This window comes from Vulpes lagopus, chromosome 10, assembly GCF_018345385.1.
Source record: "Vulpes lagopus strain Blue_001 chromosome 10, ASM1834538v1, whole genome shotgun sequence".
Taxonomy (NCBI): domain Eukaryota; kingdom Metazoa; phylum Chordata; class Mammalia; order Carnivora; family Canidae; genus Vulpes; species Vulpes lagopus.
In genome coordinates this window covers 104,721,906-104,743,047 of record NC_054833.1, presented here as the reverse complement: position 1 = coordinate 104,743,047, position 21,142 = coordinate 104,721,906, and the positions used below count along the sequence as shown (strand labels likewise).

General features: G+C 39.5%; 1 protein-coding gene across 1 annotated transcript in view; it reads left to right on the top strand.

The window, feature by feature from the left end:
* The first annotated feature begins 5,480 nt into the window (after positions 1–5,480).
* Positions 5,481–21,142, top strand: part of PMFBP1 (polyamine modulated factor 1 binding protein 1) — a 47,424-nt gene continuing 31,762 nt past the window's right edge. The window contains exons 1-3 of the mRNA XM_041773054.1: positions 5,481–5,492; positions 11,056–11,211; positions 19,319–19,561. Coding sequence (XP_041628988.1) covers positions 5,481–5,492; positions 11,056–11,211; positions 19,319–19,561 — 411 coding nt within the window. The remainder of the gene's footprint in view (positions 5,493–11,055; positions 11,212–19,318; positions 19,562–21,142) is intronic.

The following is a 21,142-nucleotide window of genomic DNA, read 5'->3' as shown; positions in this document are numbered from 1 at the left end:
TAAAAAGTACAAAGGAAAACAGGCCATTAAATTTTTAAGAAATATTACCCCTTGTATATATGTATAATTTTTTAAATCCCCATAACAACCCCGTAAGGTAGGTACTACTATTCCAGTTTTTTCCAAGTGAGAAAACTGAGACTCAGAGAAGGTAATCTGCCCAAGGTCACATAACTTGAGTCAAAATGTGAACCCTGACTCTATAAAGATGTGCCTGGGGCAAGGAAGGTGCAAGATGAACCTGGAGCATTTTGAAGTTCCAAAAGTAAGGAAGTGCTCAAGAAAGGATGGGGCCTTGCTGAAAGGACACAGGAGCTGAGGATCCTGGATGGCTCAGTCAGTTAAGCGGCCGACTCTTAATTTTGGCTCAGGTTATGATCTCAGGGTCCTGGGATAGAGCCCTAAGCCTGGTTCCACGCTCAGGCCCCTCCCCTCCCTCCAACACTTGATTCCTCTCTCTCTCTCTCTCTCTCTCTCTCTCTCTCTCAAATAAATAAATAAATCTTTAAAAGAAGAAAAAAATTAGAAAAAAAAAAAAAAGATATAGGATCCAAACCAAAAGGGTGCCCAATGGCTAAAGTTGGAACATTTGAGCAACAAAATAAACAATGATATTAGATTATAACCCGTAGAATAAAACAGATAGCCATGAGTTCATATGGATATAAATAAACAAACAAATGGGGGAGAAGGTCCAACTATTCTTTATGAAGAATTCCAATAAATGAATGTAGAAGGAATAAAGGAAATATAAAATCCCTATTACAACACTGAAGCAATAATTGTTGCCATTCATGGTACTCACATATTTTTAAAAATAGAGGAAACATTGAACATCATATCATTATTTCAATAATTAAGAGCCCTAGAATTCATCACATCTTTTTCATTGGTAGGAGGAAGGACATTGGAGAAAAATCTAAAACTCAGCAAGAGTAAAAGAAAGACTTATGGCTGAGTGTAGGTAAATCTATGGGTTTTGACTAACCCCCAGGGATAACTTTATTTTTTTTTTTCAGGGATAACTTTAACTTTATTTCTTAACAAATTTTCCAGTGTTATTGAGATATAATTGACATACAGCACTGTATAAGCTTACTGTGTATAACATAATGACTTGATTTACATATATTATGAAATGATTACCATAATAAACATAGTTAACATCTCATATAGATACCAAAACAAAAAAATGCTTTTTTCCTTGTGATGAAAACATTTAGGATTTACTCTCAACTTTCGAACAGATCATACAGCACTGACAACTATAGTCATCATGCTGTACATTATATCCCCAGTCTTATTTATCTTACAAACAGAAGTTCATTTTTCTAAGGCTAGTAGTCCATCCATATACCCAGGCAGTTAGTTCCAGTTCCTCAGGAAAGCCAGCATTTACAGTCTGTGGTTATAGCTACAGTGTCGCCTTATGTGGGTAAATAGTGTATGAGACACTAACACGTGTTTTCCATCCTGCCCACTCTACCTGTACTTCATTGAACTTATTCACTTGTACTCTTTTTCCGTCCTCTCCCAAAACCTAAACAAAGCCTCTATGAGTTAGAAAAGAGGAAGGAGAGGGTAATTTGAGCATAAGCAAAAGAATTAGACCCTGGAAAGATTGAAGAAGTAGGCAAGGGTCGGGGAAGCAATAGAATCCCAGATAGGCTCAGCAAACCAGGGGCAGAAGATACTTTTGATAAGTAGCAGGAATGGGGGGGGGAGAGGCAGGAAAGTCAGCAAGATCTTAGAATTCTATACCCTTCTTCTCAACACCTTTTTAGGCAAAACGCAGGGTGATATTAGGGTGAGTCTAAGAGAGGGCCTGAGACTCATCTAACGTGTGTGTGTCTCTCTCTCTACATTAGGAACATCCTTGGAGAATGAAAGAGGGCCAGTAGCCCAAAAGTGCACAGGATGAGGAAGATGCAGTACTTGAAGGCTGCTGACCGGGATAGACATCCCAACACACTCCATCTGGGAGAGATACCCTTGACGGTGGACCAGAGCCACCTCTGATGCCAGAATTCAACCTAGGACCCCAGAATTCAAGTTTGCTCTTTAAGAAGGTGGAGGGCAGCCCCGGTGGTGCAGCGGTTTAGTGCCACCTGCAGCGTGGGGTGTGATCCTGGAGACCGGGGATCGAGTCCCACATCGGGCTCCCTTGCATGGAGCCTGCTTCTCTCTCTGCCTGTGTCTCTGCCTCTCTTTCGCTCTCTCTGAATAAATAAATAAATAAATAAATAAATAAATAAATAAATAAATCTTAAAAAAAAAAAATAAGGTGGAGATAATCATGAACTGATTTATTTTTAACCTGAAAATGATGGTGCTTTCTCAAAAATAACTAAGATTACGCTTTCTGCCATTTGGTGAAAATGGGGCTCAGTAATCAGGTTGAGTAATAAAAAAAGTTACTTTTTCTTTGCAGAGCTGAGTCCATATCTGCTAAACTAGTCACTCATGTGAGATACAGTGCTAGGTGTCTCTTGGGAATCTATGAGGTGCTCTGAGTATGAGCTGAGGCCTACCAGGAGGCACAAACATCACTAGATTATCTGACCAAGTTTATCTTCACAACAATTGTTTTTTCATATATTTGTTTGCTTTTCTGGTCACAGCTGTCACCAAGGGGAGGCCTGCTGGGGGAAGAAAGGAGCAGTACTTTTGAATACAAGAAATCAGTTCCCTGGGCAGATGCAGCAGGATTGAATATGCCAGTGGAAGAGATGAGGCATGAGGAAGTGAAGTCTCAAAAGAGATGCAGGAGACAGCATCACAGAAGATGCAGAAGAAGGGTTTGAGAAGAGAGAAGACATTCAAGTCCTGGACCCAGACATCAGTATCCACGGATCAGATAGAGAGCCCCTCCCTCTGTAGAGAGTTCTCCCATTTATAAAATATTGGTCCCACTGCACTGCTCAGAGAGCGTCATGTAGGCTCACATGACTGTTTTACAAAGCGTTTGAGGTTCCCTCAAAACACTCTTCCTTGTCCATCTGGCAAACATTACTGTCAAATGCATTGAAAATTTATCATAACCCTTCTATTTTTTTCATCATAAGCACTTCCAAATTGCCCACTGCTGCTGTTAATGACTCCTAGGATTCCCATGTCTCCTTCATGGAACACAACTTAGTTCTTTTTTTTTTTTTTTCTCTCACTTACTTTACTTAATGAAGTCCAATGTCTTTTCATGCAAATATGAGAGCCTCTGCCTTCCACTTTTCCTTCAAAACACTTGGCCCTTATAACTGTTAGCTGTATAACTCCCTAGTTGATGAAACCATCACAATCTGGATAGTCATTTTTCCGTCTTTGGGATAACATTTCACTTGATTTAAGAGTCATCTCAGGACTATCCTGTGGGTCTTCCTGTAGAGGAATATTATTCTCAAGGTTAGATTTGTTCCATTCCAACTTTTGTGTGATGCTTGGGCTGAGTTCATGGTTCCTACTAAAGAAGGATGTGCATCAAAGTAGAATACTGAGTCAATAAGCCTCGGTGCTAGAAAAGACAATGGTCATTTCATACAATCCCCTACCTCCACTCCAATTTATAGAACCAGAAACAAAGTTTGGGAGACATGAGCACTTTTCTTTCCAAAGGCCAGTCCTTAACTTAGGTGTTGGACCAGGTTTAGAAGCTTGGTGGCCTAGAGCCCAGTGTAGTGTTTTTATGCCACACTATTTTTAATCTTCTCATTTGCCTAGTGCTGTAGATTAAATGTTTATGTCCCCCCAAAATTCATGTGTTGAAATTCTAATCCCCAAAATCATAGTATTAGGAAGTGAGAACTTTGGGAGGTGATAGTTCAAAAGATGGAGCCCTCATGAATGGGATTAGTTCCCTTATAAAGAGGCTACAGATCACTCCCTTTTCCTTACAGCCCTGTAAAGTCACAGCAAAAACAAAAACAAAAACAAAAAAAACAAACAAAAAAAAACACAGCTGTCTCCAATCTTCTGGCAACTTAATCAGGGATTTCTCAGCCTCCAGAACTGTGAGAAATTTCTATTGTTCATAAGCTACCCAGTTTGTGATATTTTGTTATCGTAGTACGACCAGCTAAGACACCCAGTGTGGAAGTCATTTGTGACATTCACCAACATTTCCTTTAAAGGATAAAGGGAGAAGTCAGGCATAGCTGTATGACTTGTTTTGGCCAATGAAATGTGAGCAGAGGTGAAGTGTGTCACTTCCACTTTAAGAACCCTGTGTTCCCTCTCTGCTGCCATGGCAACAGGCAACATAGTAGATGAAGTTCTACCAGCAAAGGACAATGAAGAGCAGCCCCAGCTGACTCATAAAGGACATGTGGCACAGTGAGAAACTTTCATGGCTTTAAGTCCCTGAGATTTGGGAGTTGTTTGTTACTGCAACATCACCTGGCCTCTCCCACCTGAGTAAGCCTGAGCTACATCCCCACTCCCATAATGCATCTCTGTGTGCAAAGACTAAAGAGGGTAAACACCCATGCAGCACATCAGAACACAACCCCATAAAACATTCCAAATTCCATGACTCACTAGGATTCTTTCTTCCTCTTGGCTTATATTAGGGGTGGGGCATGTGGTTCATTGCAAAGAATGAGTATTTTGATAGCTTCTCATTCTTGGAACTATTCTGCAGGTAAGTGCCTGGTGGAAATTTCCTCTAGCCTTAGAGTGAAAAACATAATAAATTAGATTACTTTAATAAGTCAGTGCATTATGACCTAAAATACATCATCCTATACTTACACACATACCTGTGCAACAATCTTTGGTTTTCCCTGAGACTTTTTATATAGATAATTCTCAGCACTCAGCAAGCTTCATAACTTTACAAGCACCAACATTATAGTAACCTGATACTTTAAAAAAAAAAAACCCTACATCATCAGGTATTTCCAAAGTAACAGTTATAAATTAATGGCAGCTCCTCAAGGAGTAGTAAGACAGTCTGTGTGACCCTGGGTAAGTCTCTTGGCTTCTCTGGACTTCAGTTTCTTCCTCTGTAAAACAAGATTAGTAATAATGTCTACTTCCTAGGATTACCCTGCAAATGAAGGTAAGTTGTGCACATTCTGTCTGGTTCATAAGTAGCGCATAATGTTAACTATAAAAGAGCCATTGAATACTTAACATAGAAAGTAAGATCATCTCAGAACTTTTGCTTTCCAAGAAACTGTGAATTCAGAAACGATTTAGTCTACCAAGTGTTGGTTTTTGGAAAAAGATGTAATCCCTTGGTTCTGTCTTTCTGGTGAAGGTGTTAACACACTTTTGAAAACACAGATGGACAGACAAGTAGGTATTGTTAAGGGTTTGGGAAGTTTCGCCAAGCTCTCTGCTGAAAGCACACATCCAGATGGGAAATTTTTAAAGGGTCAGACTCATTTCTACTTTTACCATCTTAAATTCTTGGACTTTTGCAGGTTTATAACAAAGCTCAGAAAATGCTAAAGCTTAAAGGAGAAATGAGAGGTGCCAAGGAAATGAAAGATGAAGTAAGTCTCCTAACTCTCCTACACACATGGAGTTGACTCTGTGTTACAATGAACTTCTTTTCAAGTTTCATGATTCAAAATTCTAGTAATAAGGAATATTACTCAGCCATTAGAAACGACAAATACCCACCATTTGCTTTGACATGGATGGAACTGGAGGGTATTATGCTGAGTGAAATAAGTCAATCGGAGAAGGACAAACATTATATAGTCTCATTCATTCGAGGAATATAAAAATTAGTAAAAGGGAATAGAGGAGAAAGGAGAGAAAATGAGTGAAAATATCAGTGAGGGTGACAAAACGTGAGAGACACCTAACTCTAAGAAACGAACAAGGGGTGGTGGAAAGGGAGGTGGGAGGGGAGGTTGGGGTGGCTGGGTGGTGGGCACTGAAGGGGGCACTTGGCAGGATGAGCACTGGGTGTTATGCTATATGTTGGTAAATTGAACTCCAATAAAAAAAATAATTAAAAATTAAAAAAAAATTCTAGTAATAAGCATCCCAGAATATCACAAAGAGAGGTAGACAACAGATGATAGCATTTAAGGAGCCCAGACTTGAGTTAGGTGGGTCGGGGTCCATATCTAATAGCAATATAATACTAGGCATGTTACTTACCCTCTCTGAGCTTTCTTTCCCTTACCTAGAAAATATGAATAATTAGCACCCATTTCAACTGTTTGCCACAAGGTTTAAGTAAGATACCTCATGTAAAATACTAGTTCTTGGGACATAGGAAACATTTAAAAGATAGTAACTATTGTTGCCAACATTGTCTCTTGATCTGGAATGATATGGAAATGGAGTGTTCTCATTAGTCTAATATTTTGGTCAAACTGTGTTTACCTATTCCCTGACTTGTTCCAGAAAGCATTTAAGGGGGATGTTTAGATTATTGTAGGAGCGTCCCATACACAAAACACATACATTATGTGTATGTGTTATACACATAAAAGTGTATAACATATACTTTTAACAGACCTTCTATCAGGAGATGAACAGTTTCTAAAAGAGGTGTTTCAGCTCCTTTCCTGCTGGATTACTGGAGGTAGCTGTACAGGATTTGCTGTATGTTCTGCAGGGAACAAGGATCTGGGATGGATATTCTAGAAGGGCACTTCCTCATTCAATTGATATCTTTGGACCACCTTCAATGTGCCAGACATTGTTCTAGGGACTGAGGATAAAGCAGTGAACAAAACAAAATTCTGTGTTCTCCAGAGCTTATTTTCTAGTAAAATAATTTCTCCAAAGATATGATGGAGAAAAGTATGTAGAAACTTTCCAAGTGCCAATAAAAATCAGCCCATATTCCATAGGTGGCTGACCTCTGCCATATGCCATGTGTATCCTAAACCATCTATTTATGTAGTGTGCCAATTTTCAAAGAATTTAGAGCACAATAAAATATACTCATTCTTCACTAGATGAACAAAATTGGTTCCAAAATTTTTTGCTCACAGGCAAACCTTGTATAAGTGCCCATTAATTCCCATTTAAATAATAAAAAACTACAATGTTTTTATCGATAGAAAAGTAAACTCAAGAATAAAGTTAATAATAGTAATAACAGTACTTGAAATTACTGTAGATAACTGTAAACTCCTATTACACAAGTAAAATGTAAAAATTCCTGAAGCAATGATAATTTTTAAGGTTTTATGCTTTTGAAAATCTACCTCTCATGAGAAATTGATACATATTGAATGGTGGTAGTGGTTAAAAGTGGGTTTTCCATTGTTTGTTAAAGATTTGTCTTTATCCTCAGATAAAAAAAAGATAATCTCCCAAAGGTGATGATCTTTATGGTGTTATTGGTTGACTCCAAAATTACTCTGGAAACTTACACTCAAGTCTTCTTGTTCGAGTGCCAAATCCTTGATGGAATGCTGCCATCTTAAATCTTTGTAACGCTCCTGACTTCTAAAGTGCTTCTGAATCACAAGCCTCAGTTTAACATCAGCTTCCTCCAAGAAGAAGCACGAGACATATCTGTCAATACTTTGAAGTCTAGAGCAAAATTTCTTCCCATCTTTGGAAATGTGTATTCGAGAAGACATGCTCCTTGAAAAAGACCCATTGAATCAATACACAAAATTTGCTTCAGTAAACAATCTATTTTCCAGTAACTATCATGATTACAACTGTGGTACCAGCACTCACCATTTTGCCTGCAGTTGGCAGCTGCTGCTGATGTCACATGCCTTCAAGCAATGACCAGGTCCCAACTTCGTAAAAGCAAAACTGGGGTATCTGAGTGCATGGCTTACGTAACTGAAAACTCACCTAGCAGCAGAAGCTTGTGATTTCAGCCTTCATTAATGGCTTCAGATCTAGAACAAGATCAGATGGTGCCTGAGGGTCAGGATTATGACTCTCAGCTCCTCTCATGACCCGGTACTGGTTACAGAGCTTTGATTGATGAAATGTCAGATTAAATCAATTCCTGCCACATATTGATACTCAAAAGGCATCTGCCTGGAATTTAGCCTTCATAAAGTAGATAGGATTAGAAATAGTGTACAGTGACCTCTGTGCAAGATATTAGCAAGAAATTAGGTTTACTGGAACCTCAGAAACACTTGCATTTCTTGGAGTTCTGAAATGAGCACATCCTCTTCTTACAGCTTACCTATAGTAAAAATTATTTTGTTGTGCATTGGAATCACCTCCTCACTCTCACAGCATTTTCACGCCTGTTCTGATGAATAAAAACCCCTGTATGATTTGGACTTTAGGAGTGAATAGTTCGGTTTTGATTTCAAAAGCAAATTTCATTTGACATCCAACAAAACACATTTGTTATTCAATTGGTTTATGAAATCCTCAAAGAAAGAATTATTTATTTCAAGGCTCTTGTTTTCTGAATGAAGAAATTGCCTCAGAGACTCTGAGTCAATGCTAATGTCCAAATTAGATGAGATCATCTACATTAAAGATCCAATTCTGAAGTCCTGTTGGTGCATTAGAATGGGGGCAAACAGGCTTCTACTCAGAAGACATCTAAAACTAGAGGGAGAGGGGTTTTTTATTGGCCTGACAGAAAGAAGGCATTTAGCTTTTAAGTTGGAGAGGCTCGAGTTGTATATCATTGCTACTTTGTTAATGAGTCCACAGTGTGCCAGGCTCCATATGGAACAATCTGGTAACATGGTCCTCACTTTAAGATGTATGTATTCAGCATTAAGGCAAGAGTATAGACCATTTGACACTTCCATAGAACAGGCATTGTATTGTCACTTAATCTGCTCATAGATGACAAAGAAAGAGTCCTGTGGCAAGAGGGGAGGAGATCCCTAGGGTCTCAGTCCCCAGAGAGCCTCTCTTCCCTATTCCCAGTGTGGCAGCAACAAGAAAAGGAGTTCAAGGCACTAGAATCAAACTGCTGCTCCTTGTCAGGTCAAGGATTTTGTTTTCTAGTTAGAAAACAGTGTCTATACACCTTTTTTTTTTTTTTAGCTGCTCTACACACATTCTCTTAAGAGAGTCCCTGGCAAATTGTTGTAATGGTAATTACATGCTTGGGGCAGTTGACATCCGCTGTTATTTTTCTGAAAGTGAGGAACAAGGGACAGCAGCAAGAGAGGAAGAGTTTTGAGATAATGAAATCCTTTTAATGACAGAGCCATGCCGTTAACCTAATTAAACTGTAAAGTGGTAAAAAAAAAAAAAAAAAAAATCCAGGTACTAAATGGAAATGAAGAAATAAATCAGCTGAGACAGCAGCAGTTCTGGGAAACCTTCTGAATTCCGAATACTCTGACATTGCGGTGTCCGATTCTCGTGGTTATCCTCTGGCCCCTTGGCCTTGTGCAGAGGTCTCTTAAACTGACCTGTCCAGTAAGGCTTGATTTACAATGTCCATATCAGGTCTCCAGCTCCCCTGGGAATGAGTGTTATGTAGCTCATATATTTAAGAAGCCAAAGCAATCAGTGGAATATGGTGGTAGATCACTGGCTACAGGGTCAGAAGAGAAGAACTCTCCTCATTCTGCTGCTAACCAGCTATGGGACCTCGGGCACCGTCGTCTGGATCACCTTACCATTTCTGTGCACCCATGGCTTGCTTCTCTGTGTTTTGCTCCTGAAACTCTCTTAGAAGAATTGCCCTTGGGCTATTGGGGTCACTTTGCTCATAAGAGCAGAGCTGAAACTCCTTGGGAGCTTATATCCTATGGGGCAACCCTTAGCCATTGACTGACTGATAATGAGTCTGACAGCCCAGCTTTTGCAGCTAATCAAGACAAACTCTGAGATGGAACTTACACTCCAGAGTTCCCTGCGGGATCACACTACAGTTACTGCCTAAAGGACTTTGTCTGAAATCATGCCCTTCACTGGCTTTTTTCCTCCTCCTTGTCCTGCTTCCTCCACTTGTTGATTTCTCTTGGGAGAGTTTCTTTAGTAGATGCCAGGAATCCTTGCCAAAGTGCCTACTCTGGATAACCTAATCTAAGATAAGCATCTACCACAAAACGAGGAATCTCAGTTCCAGCATCTAAAACTCAAAGGTCCCTGGGTGGCCCAGCGGTTTCGCGCCTGCCTTTGGCCCAGGGTGCGATCCTGGAGTCCCGGATCGAGTCCCACGTTGGGCTCCCGGCATGGAGCCTGCTTCTGCCTCTCCTCTGCCTGTGTCGCTGCCTCTCTCTCTTTCTCTCTATGTCTATCATAACTAAATAAAAATAAAAATTTAAAAAAAATAAAAATAAAACTCAAAGGTGGTAGGACTTGTCCTCTTGTTATGAAGAGTCTGCACAGCGATAGGACTAAAGCACTGGACAGGTTCACAAAGAGCTTCTTCCTGATTTCTTTTCATACCATTGCCACATACAACACTGGCAGTGGAAGGGGGCATCCTAGTGTGATGGGGCACTCACTTTCTTACCACAGCTCTACAACCCCAACCCTACCCAAGTTACTTTGCTCCACACCCTCTATTCTAATCTCGATCATTAATTTCCATTCTGATCTAGTTGTAATTAGCTAATCTTTTTCACTCGTAATCAAAGACAGATTATCCTATGCAATCAGCCCAGGGATTTTACTTTTATTCTCCTTGGTCTACATCTCCACCAAAAAGCACTAGGTTTACAGGTTAGGGAGGTCTTTTGGTTTAGTGGGCAAAAGAGAAAGTTAAGACGCTTCAGAATCCACATTAACTCCATCACTGATTCACTATAGTCCTGACAAGTTCATTTGACATCTCACTATGTTCAGTTCATCAGTGCCAGAGCCATTAATATTTATAGACAGTCTGGTAGGTGCCTGGAATTATTCTAGGCACTGACTTCCTCTTGAAAAACAGGGGAAGTGTCTGTGATGTACCCACAGCAGTGGGTGAAGATTAATTAATGTAAATAAGTAATTGTCTGAATAATGCAGAGCACTCAGACACCTTGCAAATGGATACTGTGTAAATGTTACACTGGATGAGTAATAACAGCCAAGAATTGATGGACAAATTTCCAGCAAATTTAAAGTCTCTGTCAACCAGTTAAGTGAACGAAAGTAAGCATTTTCTTGATAGTTTATAATTGATGCTTTTGTTTTTTGACTGCCTAGGCGGGGGAGAGAGACAGAGAAGTGAGCAACCTGAACAGCAAGCTCTTGAGCCTGCAAGTTGACATCAAAAATCTGCATGATGTCTGCAAGAGACAGGGGAAGACCTTGCAGGAGAATCAGCTCTGTGTGGAGGAGACGATGATGAACAGCAGCCACGTAAGGAATTGAGCAGCTGCTACCCACTTTGCTCCCTCAACTTCCACCTCTGTTCCCTTGGGCAGGAACAATAATAGAAAATTCTTCCACTAGTCATTCAAGAACATTTATTGAGCAGGCAATGAGAGAGAATTAAACACACATACCCTATAACACACATACACACAAAAACCCCATCCCTGCCCTCACGAGTTTTCCATTTAGCTATCTCCAAGGCCATCTACATTCGAGGCCCTGTCTTTTCCTTATCTGCCCTTTCACATCTGGATTTGCAACACCTGAGGCCCATTGTCCTGAAAAGACCAAATCATAGTTATATAAGGAGAGTAGCATCTCCTAATGGATTTTAGACAAACTTCTAAATCAGCCATGAAGAAAACAACTGTCCCACTACTCAGAGGTGTCACTTCTCAGGAGCAGGTGATCTTTGTTGCCCCATCATCAGCTCTCTGCCTACAAGCTTTTCTTCTGGATGCAGGAACCCAGAAGCAGCTCTCTACCAATGACTGATGGAGAGATGGTGAAATAACCTCTCTCTCTCACCCCTCAGTCTTAGAACACTCCAGGCATGCCCTTTGCTCTGTCCCTGGCATTCCTCAACAGGACCCTGTGCCAGCTGCCTATAGTGGGAAGTAAGCTGATAACACACTCTTCAGCAGCTCACTTCCTTTCATTGTCTCATTTCTTCACCTACCTACCTGAGTTTCCCAAGATCACTTCCCACGTAAACCCCTACTTGACACTCAGTCCCTTGACACAGGGCTTGTTTCCAGAGGTGTGTGAGCCAAGATACCCGGTAACATTTGGCCTGCACATGTGTAAACAGTGGCATGATCATCTTCTCCTGGCATGACTATCTTTTTTGAACCAATACTTACCTGTAGACCAGGCAGTTCATCAGCTGAGGCAACTTCATTTCAGCCTGAGGTTTTCTGTCTTTGGAAACTCTAGTGCTAGGGTCTGTAAACTAGTCTCTAAATTTATCCCCCTAAAGCTGGGGAGCCATCTGGGAAATATTTTCCCATAGCTCTCTCACAACTTTGGGTTTACAAGAATGCCTTACCTGCAGTATTCATTTCCTTTTGAATCCTTGGCAAACGTGAAGCATGTACCAGTTGCACAGACCTGTCACTAGACCCCCAACTCAGCCTTAGCTACTGTTTAAGACCCCACTGTCTTCCACATTTGTGGTCAAGGATCCAGTCTCTCTTAATTGTGTCTGTTAGAGCTCTTCTAGGACTCACCACCTCCTTATGGAAACCACATATTGTTCTGCAATTCCCTAAAAATTCATACCAACAAAGCAATTCCACCTTATCTTACTGAGCGTTACTGTCCTTTCCTTAGGAGGTCACAAACATAGAAAAATCCATTGGTTTTCCTAAATGGATCTCAGGAAGAATATTATTATAATTTATTTCTTTCTAAATATTAACATTTTAGGATATTTTCACCATTGCTGCCACAAGTTTATTTATTCCCCCAGTCAGGAAAAGCCATGTGGTTTATAAATGTACCTAGCAACTTGGAGGGAGAAAGGTATTAAATCGCATTTTATTATTCTAATTGCCCAGAAGAAGGTCTAACAGCTTGAAATAAGCTTTAAAACAGGATCTTTTTTTCCCTAGCACTTAGTGCAGAATTTAAATTGCAGGCTACGCATACAAATACACAATTAGATGTAGACTTATACTCATCACTCAGAAAATCCCTGCAAGATATGCCCTCTACAAGGAAATGTAACATGGGACCAAAGAGGAAACCCAAGACTTTGTGAAATTTCTGACTAATATCTAACAAGGATCTGGAGAAATGAGCCAGAGGTCATAGTTCAAAACTGCAGTTAGGAAAGAAATTAAAAATCTACATCAGATGTTATGTGTAAGTATGAGGGAGGGGGTAACCTTATAAATCAAGAATATGTTATGCTCCAAAACTCAGGAATGGAGATAGGACTAGGATGAAGCAAATGAGTACATAGGGTGCAACATTTACAGGGAACTCCTCAGGTGCCAACCCTGCGCTTGCATGCCACCTTCCCTGCCCCCCCCACCCCTACTGAATGCCTCCTTAAAATTTGCACCTCACTTGTCCCACTGTAGTCCTGACCCTGCCCAGGAACCAAAAGAGTACCTCAGTTAAAATGAAAGGAGAAAAGAACAGAGATATCATAATAAAAGGATGACCAAATTAGAAAAAGAAAGGTCTTTCTGAGCAATTGCCCAGGCCCCTTTGGCCCTGGTGATAGCATGGGGATTATACTCTGATATTTAGTAAGCCCAGATTGTCAAACTCATCTTTGAAGTGGATGAATGACACTATTCTTAGCATAAAACTATGTAAAGAAGTTTGATTCCTGAAGATAAAAGTAACTAGTTGAGTATGGGTTAATACCTCCTTGATGGAAATTATGACACAGAAATATCACTTTGAGTCATTGGAAATGACAAAAAAAAAATTTTTTTAAGTGGAATTGCTAAATACAATGTGGGATCTGGGATTGGACCCTGGAACAGAAACAAACAAACCTTAGTAGAAAAACTGATGAAATCCAAATGAAGTATGTAGTTAAGGTAATAATAATCTACCAACGTTAATTTCCTGGTGGGACAAATGCACCTCAATTACGTAAAATGTTAACCTTAGGACCAGATGGGCGAAGAGTAAATGGGAACTCTATATACTACTTTTGCAATTTTTCTGTAAACCTAAAATTATTCTGACATTAAGAGGTTTTTTTTTCTTTAAAGGGACTCTCTGGTAAGCAGAGCTCACAGATGAGAAAAATGTCTAAACCATAAAGATGTATCCAAAAGAAATGCATATCATTTGAACACCCAGTTCTATACCAATACAAGAAAGTACAAGAAATGTACTTTATAGAGGATATAAAAAATAATTGATAAACCTATCTAGTGATAAAAGGCTAACCCAGGGTTACAGGGAAAATATCCCATTTAACACCTCAAAGATAGGGAAAGAAGTTCATGGCAATGACTGGGGAAAGATGAGACTTTCAGTTCTTAAATGAAGGGGAAAAAGCAGCAGGGATCCAGTTACCAGAGTAATGCCAACCTGAGACAGAAAAGAACTCAAACTAGAATAGGGAATAAAATGGTTAAAAAGTATTTTGAAAAGCCGCTTTAGGCAAATCAGCAGGACCTGATGACATACTTTGAAGAGTACTTAAGGAATTGGCAGGTGTTATTACATAGCTGCTAGCGATTATTTTTGAGAACTCAAGAGGATAAAGAAAGTCCCTGTAGACTGAAAAAGGGTAAATGAAGTGCTCATCTTTTTAAAAAGGGAAAAAGGACAATCCTGGTAATTATAGGCCTGTCAGCTTAACTTCAATATCAGGGAAAATATAGAACTTAACATCAATCAATTAGCATCAACTTGAAAAGCACAAAGTATTGGGTAGAAACCAAAGTGACTTCTCAAAAGGCAAATCATGCCAGGCCAATTAATTTCCTTCTGTGATCAAGTAGCCACATAGGCAAGGAAAGAGCAATAGCTATAATCTCTTTGACCATAAGTACAGCTGAAAAATTGACTAAATATGAGAACAGGTTCCTAGTGGTGGCCAGTGCTCTCCATCTTTTAAGACAGCTAGGGCCTGGATAGAAATCTATCTGAGAAACATGGTGGACCAGACATCCTCTTGAATCATGTCCAACTCTGGATGATAACTTCAAGAACTAATCTTACTTTGGAAGATTACTTCCAACTTGCTCGTTTTCCCCAAATCTCAGTTTAAAACTCAAAGCAGAATCTAATAAATATCTAATAAAATGTCTATGTCTTCACTAGAAAGAAAACTTTAAAAAAGAAGACAAAGAGGCAATAGGAAATGCATTGATGCCTTTATCATACGGCTGTCACATATATGAGTGAAATGTAGGCTTAATCTATAGCATGTGATTTTCTATTTATTTAGAATTAAGAAAAATAATCTTTTGAATACTTAAGGATAAATAAGTAGAAATTTAATAGGTCCCAAATAAGTCTAGGCTTTTCTCCAAGACTTTGAAACTTGATTCCTCTAAACCCATAGGTATCTATAGGGTACAAATGTTTAAAACTCTCACTCAAGGAAACTGCAGTTTCTCTGCAGATATGAGCAATTCTTGGATCTTTCCAACCAGACAGATTTGGTCAGGTGCTATGTTGGCTCTGTACTGTAAGACTTGAATGAACTCTCATCATGTGGTTGGTCTATCATGTTACCTCAAATCAAAATTAAACCCAGAAGATTCAACATGACCTCTGGGGAAAAGAAATTACTAACAGTTCATTGGTATCACTGATAGGTTGCTAAGCTTTATACACATAGAAAAAGACATGTGTCTTTTAAGCCAAAGAATGATTACGAACACACCTAAGAATAGATGATGTACAGCATGCTAGGAGGGGAAGCCCTACAGAAAAAGTTTGGCTTAGGGAATCCCTGGGTGGCTGAGCAGTTTAGCACCTGCCTTAGGCCCAGGGCATGATCCTGGAGTCCCGGGATTGAATCCCACATCGGGCTCCCTGCATGGAACCTGCTTCTCCCTCTGCCTGTGTCTCTGCCTCTTTCTGTGTGTGCCTCTCATGAATAAATAAATAAAATCTTAAAAAAAAAAAAAAAGGAAAGAAAAAGTTTGGCTTAAAAAAAAGCACTTCTTTCATTCTTTTGTATAATGAAGAGAAAACAGGGACATGAAATAAGAAGAGGAAGCTAAGAAAGAATGAACAATGAAGAGATCACAGTTAGTTTTCAACCAAGTCACGTATACCCATCATTGGAGAGGCACGTCCAAATCAACAGTTACACACGAGCACTTGAGGGACTAGGAATCCAGTTCCTTAATTGTCAGAGTTCAAGCCAACTTCAACAAAGCCAAGAAAAACAGAATTTGAGCATAATCTAATAAGGATTTGTTGGGTATCTGCTTCAGTAAAATAAGCCCTCTCAATTAACCCTACCCCAGGATGTTCGCTCCTTTGCTTAGTTCTAGCCACATTAGGTATTTATTCTTGATCGTGTCTTTTTCCAAGTAGCCTCCCCCTCCCAGCTTACCTGTGTAGACAGAAGATTTGGGCTGTTAAACATCCCCTGATATGTTTATGTGTGCATGAGCACCCACACACACACCACTTCCAAGTCCCTTCATGGATGAGTTGTGAGAATAGCAGCATTCTTATCTTGAAAAGAATGAGAGCACTTAACTAAAAACATTTAATATAAATGTTGGCAATTATAGCTGCACAGAGTAAATACAAAATTCAGCATTGTTTGGCTTAAGAAAGAAATGTCATTAGCTTCTCTTCAGCCACACACACCAGATATTCAGGCCAAGAGTTCAGCTTCTTGCCTAGGATTTCTTTTGCGGGTGACCATAGTGGTGAACTTCCTTTAGCTTACTCAAGTGGCCCCCACTCACTCTCACTGGAGAAGACTTTTCCTCTTTTCAATCCCAGATCTCACAGAATTAATCTCATTAAAACTCCATCTTCAGTTACTCAGACCAAAACCTTGGAGTCATCTTGCCTTGGATAACTATCATTTCCCACCATCCCACATCTAACACAGACACAACCAAATTTGTCTGGTTGAGATCTACTTTCAAAATATATCCATGATCCAACCATTTCTCCCAACTTCCAACTTGGTCCATGTCACCATCCCTTCTTCCCTGCATTCTTCTCTGCCTCCTTGCTGATCTCTCTGCTTTGGTCTTTGCCTCCCTACAGTTGATTTTCAGTAGAGCAGCCAGTGTGTCCTTTGTAACACCTAAAGGACATCATTTCGCTTATCCATTCAGTACCTTCCAATGTCCTTTTATCTCACTGAAAGGAAAAGTTAAGGTCTTTAGAATGGCCTTATATGGCCCTAAAGGAGCCGACCTCCCTTTCCTTTCTCACCTCATCTTGTACCACTCTCCCCCTTACTGTCTCTGCTCCAGCCAGAACAAAGTGGCTCCTCAGACACCACCAGGCACCTCCCACCTCTAGGCCCTAGCTCTTGCTACTATCTCTCCTTGGAATGTTCCTGCTGCAGATTCCTACCAGGTTCCTTCTCTGCCTCCTTCCCATCTTAGCTCAAATATCTCCTCAATGTAGTCCTCCATGAAAATACTTAACTCAAAATTACAGCTGCTACCATGCAAGCATTCCTCATCTCTCTCCCCTGCTTTACTCTCCTCCACAGCACATTTCCTTTTAATACACTACATAATTTATTTATTTAACTTGCTGTCTCCCCCCTCCCCATAGATGCAAACTGCATGAAGGCAGGGATTCTGTTTTGCAAACTTCTATATCTCCATTACCTCTACAGTGCTTGACATGTGGTAGGTACACCACGATGTTTGCTAAACAAATTCATTAAAGGAAAGTATCACATCCATACATGGCTACTATGTTAATGCTCATAGCAGCAATATTCAGGATAGCCAAAAACTAAAACAACCCAAATGTCCATTAACTGGTGAACAGATAAACAAAATATGGTATATTCATATAATTCAGCAATAAAAAAGAATAAAATACTGATTCTTGCTATAACTTGGATGAACCTTAAAACATTATGCTAAGCAAAAAAAGACAGACACAAAAGATGTATTGTGCTATACAATTCCATTTATATGATATATCTGGAAAGGGCAAATCCATAGAGGCAGAAAGCAGATTAGTGGTTGCCTGGAGCTAGGGTAGGAACAAGAGTGGCAAATGGGCAAAAAGGAATTTTTTTGAGGCAATGGAAATGTTCTAAAACCGGATTGTAATAATGGTTGCACAACTCTATAAATTTTCTACAAATCATTGAACTATACACTTAAAGTGGTTAAATTTTATGATATATAAAGTGTACCTCAATAAAACTGTAAAAAAGAAAATGTTAAGTTTAGAAAGTTTGAAAGTACTCTGTTAATGAGGCCAAGGCCACATGCTCAAATTTTGGGAAGCCAATGAGATTGCCTGTTCTCTATTTCCTACTTCGCTTTGATACCTAGCTGTGTGTAAACCTCTAGTCTAGGTCCTATAGAAACAGACATGGCCCCTGCCCTCCAGGAGTTTATAATCTAAGTAGGAGATAAGATACAGAGAGGTCACTGCAATGCAAAGCAGAATGTGAAATGCCATAGCCAATAAAATCTATGGTATTGGTGCAAAGGCAGCTTTGCAGGAAAACAAGAAGGAGAGCAAAAATTGGACAGGATTATTTATAAGTAGGAAGATAATAAACAGATGGGAGTTAAAGAATGCCCATGAGGCACCCTCTTTATCCACCTCTCTTTCACATGTCATCAGGGATGTTGGGCAAGAAAATATAGAAACTTCAGTGCAAAGACCTCACCTATACTGAAATAAACAACTCAGGGATGTATCCTACCAGCAGCATGCCTGATACAAAGTAGGTGCTCAACATATGTTTATTGAATAAATGAATGAAAATGTAAGATGGGTCTAGCAGCATTTCAAGTTGATTGTGGATTGGCAGGAAGAGATCTCTCATTCTCCATCTCTCTCTCTTTCTCTCTCTCTCTCTCTCTCACACACACACACACACTCAGCATTTACAAGGTCACATCTTCCTTCAGGAGGAGAAAACAGATGTGCCTGAACAATTTCTCTGCCTCCCATTTCCCAGCATTCCAGAAAACTATTTCTCCAAGAGCCCACCCAAGTGTTTACCCTTTTATCTAAATCGAGTTTAGTCCAAGAACTCTGACCAGAAATCCATTGCCATCTAGATCAATTGGGTTATCTTTAAATGTGAAGACAAAAAAAAAAAAAAGCATATTATTGTGTGTATCTTTATACTACTTTCTAGGTCCTTTAGGTGTATGTTTTTTCTTCTGGCCTAAATAGTATGAATGGTAGATCTAACTAATAGGAAAGAACTAGGATTTTTTTTTCTTCTTTTAAATTCTCCTTACAGGGTGGAAATACAGAATGATGTTTCATTGTGGATAGAATGAAATGTTTAATAAGTGCTCTGTGGGTGAAAGGATGGATAGATAGATGGATGTCAATGATTGAACAAATGAAAAATATCAAAGAATGAATGCATACTTAGTGACAACCTATGCTTTTTTCATATATTCTATCTGAATTGCAGAATAAGAAACAAACATTAGCATTCGAGAAGTCGCAGATGGAGTTTGAGCCCAGTAAACAGTGCCATCTGAGACAACTCCAACAACTCAAGAAAAAATTGCTAGCCCTTCAGCAAGAACTAGAGTTTCGCACAGAGGAGCTACAGACTTCTTACTGTTCCCTCCTGCAGTATCAGTCCCTCCTAGAGAAGCAGACTTCTGACCTGGTTCTTCTCCACCATCACTGCAAACTGAAAGAAGATGAGGTATAGATAGAATAACTATGGAAATGTCTCCTATGCCCATGTACCTACAGAAAACAGGTCACATCTACTAGAAAGCAGACACTGGCCTTACAGAGGAGAGCTTCTCTACATCTTGAGCAGGTTTTATCAAATTTCCCTCTTTAATTCTTAATCTTTTTGAAGCTGAGCAGAGGGAACTAAACAGAATGGCATAATTGGGTGAGAGCTCCAGTATCAATATATGTGGGACATGTGATATGTGTGTGACTCGTGTGTGTGTGTGTGTGTGTATGTGTGTGTGGTGTGCATATAGGTCCATCACTTCCATCCAATTACCATTGCAATTTAAATGCAAAAGACTCTTGGTCTCTGAGGGTTATAAAAAAGGTATAAAGTCCATTAAATGAACCATTTTTAGAAAAAAATCAGATTTTGATAATATATAAATTCCTAGCACTTGGATAGCTGATAAGATAACCAGACATTGAGTCTGAGTCAATCATTGAGAGTACCAGATTGGTCATTTTTTTTCAGGCTGGAGTTTTAGATCATATAGACTTAAGTATATCCTGGACCTTCATTTCCATTCATGTCCCAAGGTAGTATTTTTTTAAACCAGAAAAAGCATCCTTGTGGAATCCTGAGTAAATTCCAAAGACCAAAACTATAGAATATAAACCAGTTGAGCAGTGGTAACACTAGCAGCAGTAAAACTATGGCTTCTAAGTGATGAGATACACAGCCTCTCCCAGAATTTCCTTCCTTTGCATTAGAGATAAAAGTCCAAGGACTGTCTAGGATGGTGATATTAGTTAAGGACTAATTCCAGGGGCTGTATGAAGGGACTTAAAGAATGTAGAATTTTTTAAAAAGAAATATTATGAGATTTTACTGAAAAGAACTGAGAGGGAATGAAACAGAGAAAGGTTATCCTACAAAATATAATTAAGGACAAAGCCTGTGAACATAAACAATAGTTTAATAAAACTAAAGCAAGGCTGTGTTAAAACTGGCAATTCTTAAACAAGAGTCCAGCCTGAATACAGTGATCCTGAATTAGTTGGGATTCTATTTGGCTACATGTAACAGAAAACCCCAAAGTAATAGTGACTTAAGATAGTTTATTTCTCTGATATAAAAGAAGGCTAGAGATAGGTGGTCTAGGACTGTTACAGGAACTGCATGTGTCATCAGGTACCTAGGATCCTATCTTTTGGGTCCACCATCATCAGCTCAAAACTTCCACTTTCTAGATCTCCTAAGATGGCTGCTGGAGCTCCAACCATCATATCCTTGTTCCAGATAATCAGAAAAGGGGCAGGGGAGGAGGTGGGGGAAAAAAGACACACTCTTATCTTTTAAGGACACTTTCCAGAAGCCCCACACAACTTTTATTTATGTATCATTGGCCAGAGTTAGTCATATGGCTACAGCTACTTCCTGGGAAGCCAAGGAAATGTATTTTAGTGACATGCGCTACTGTCCCAAATAAAGTCAAGGCTCAACTACTAAGGAGGAAGGGGAGAATTGATATGGGATCTGGTAAGTAGTAGTCACTAAAAATGACCTCAAGCTGGGAGAACATTGGAAAAAATTACTCAA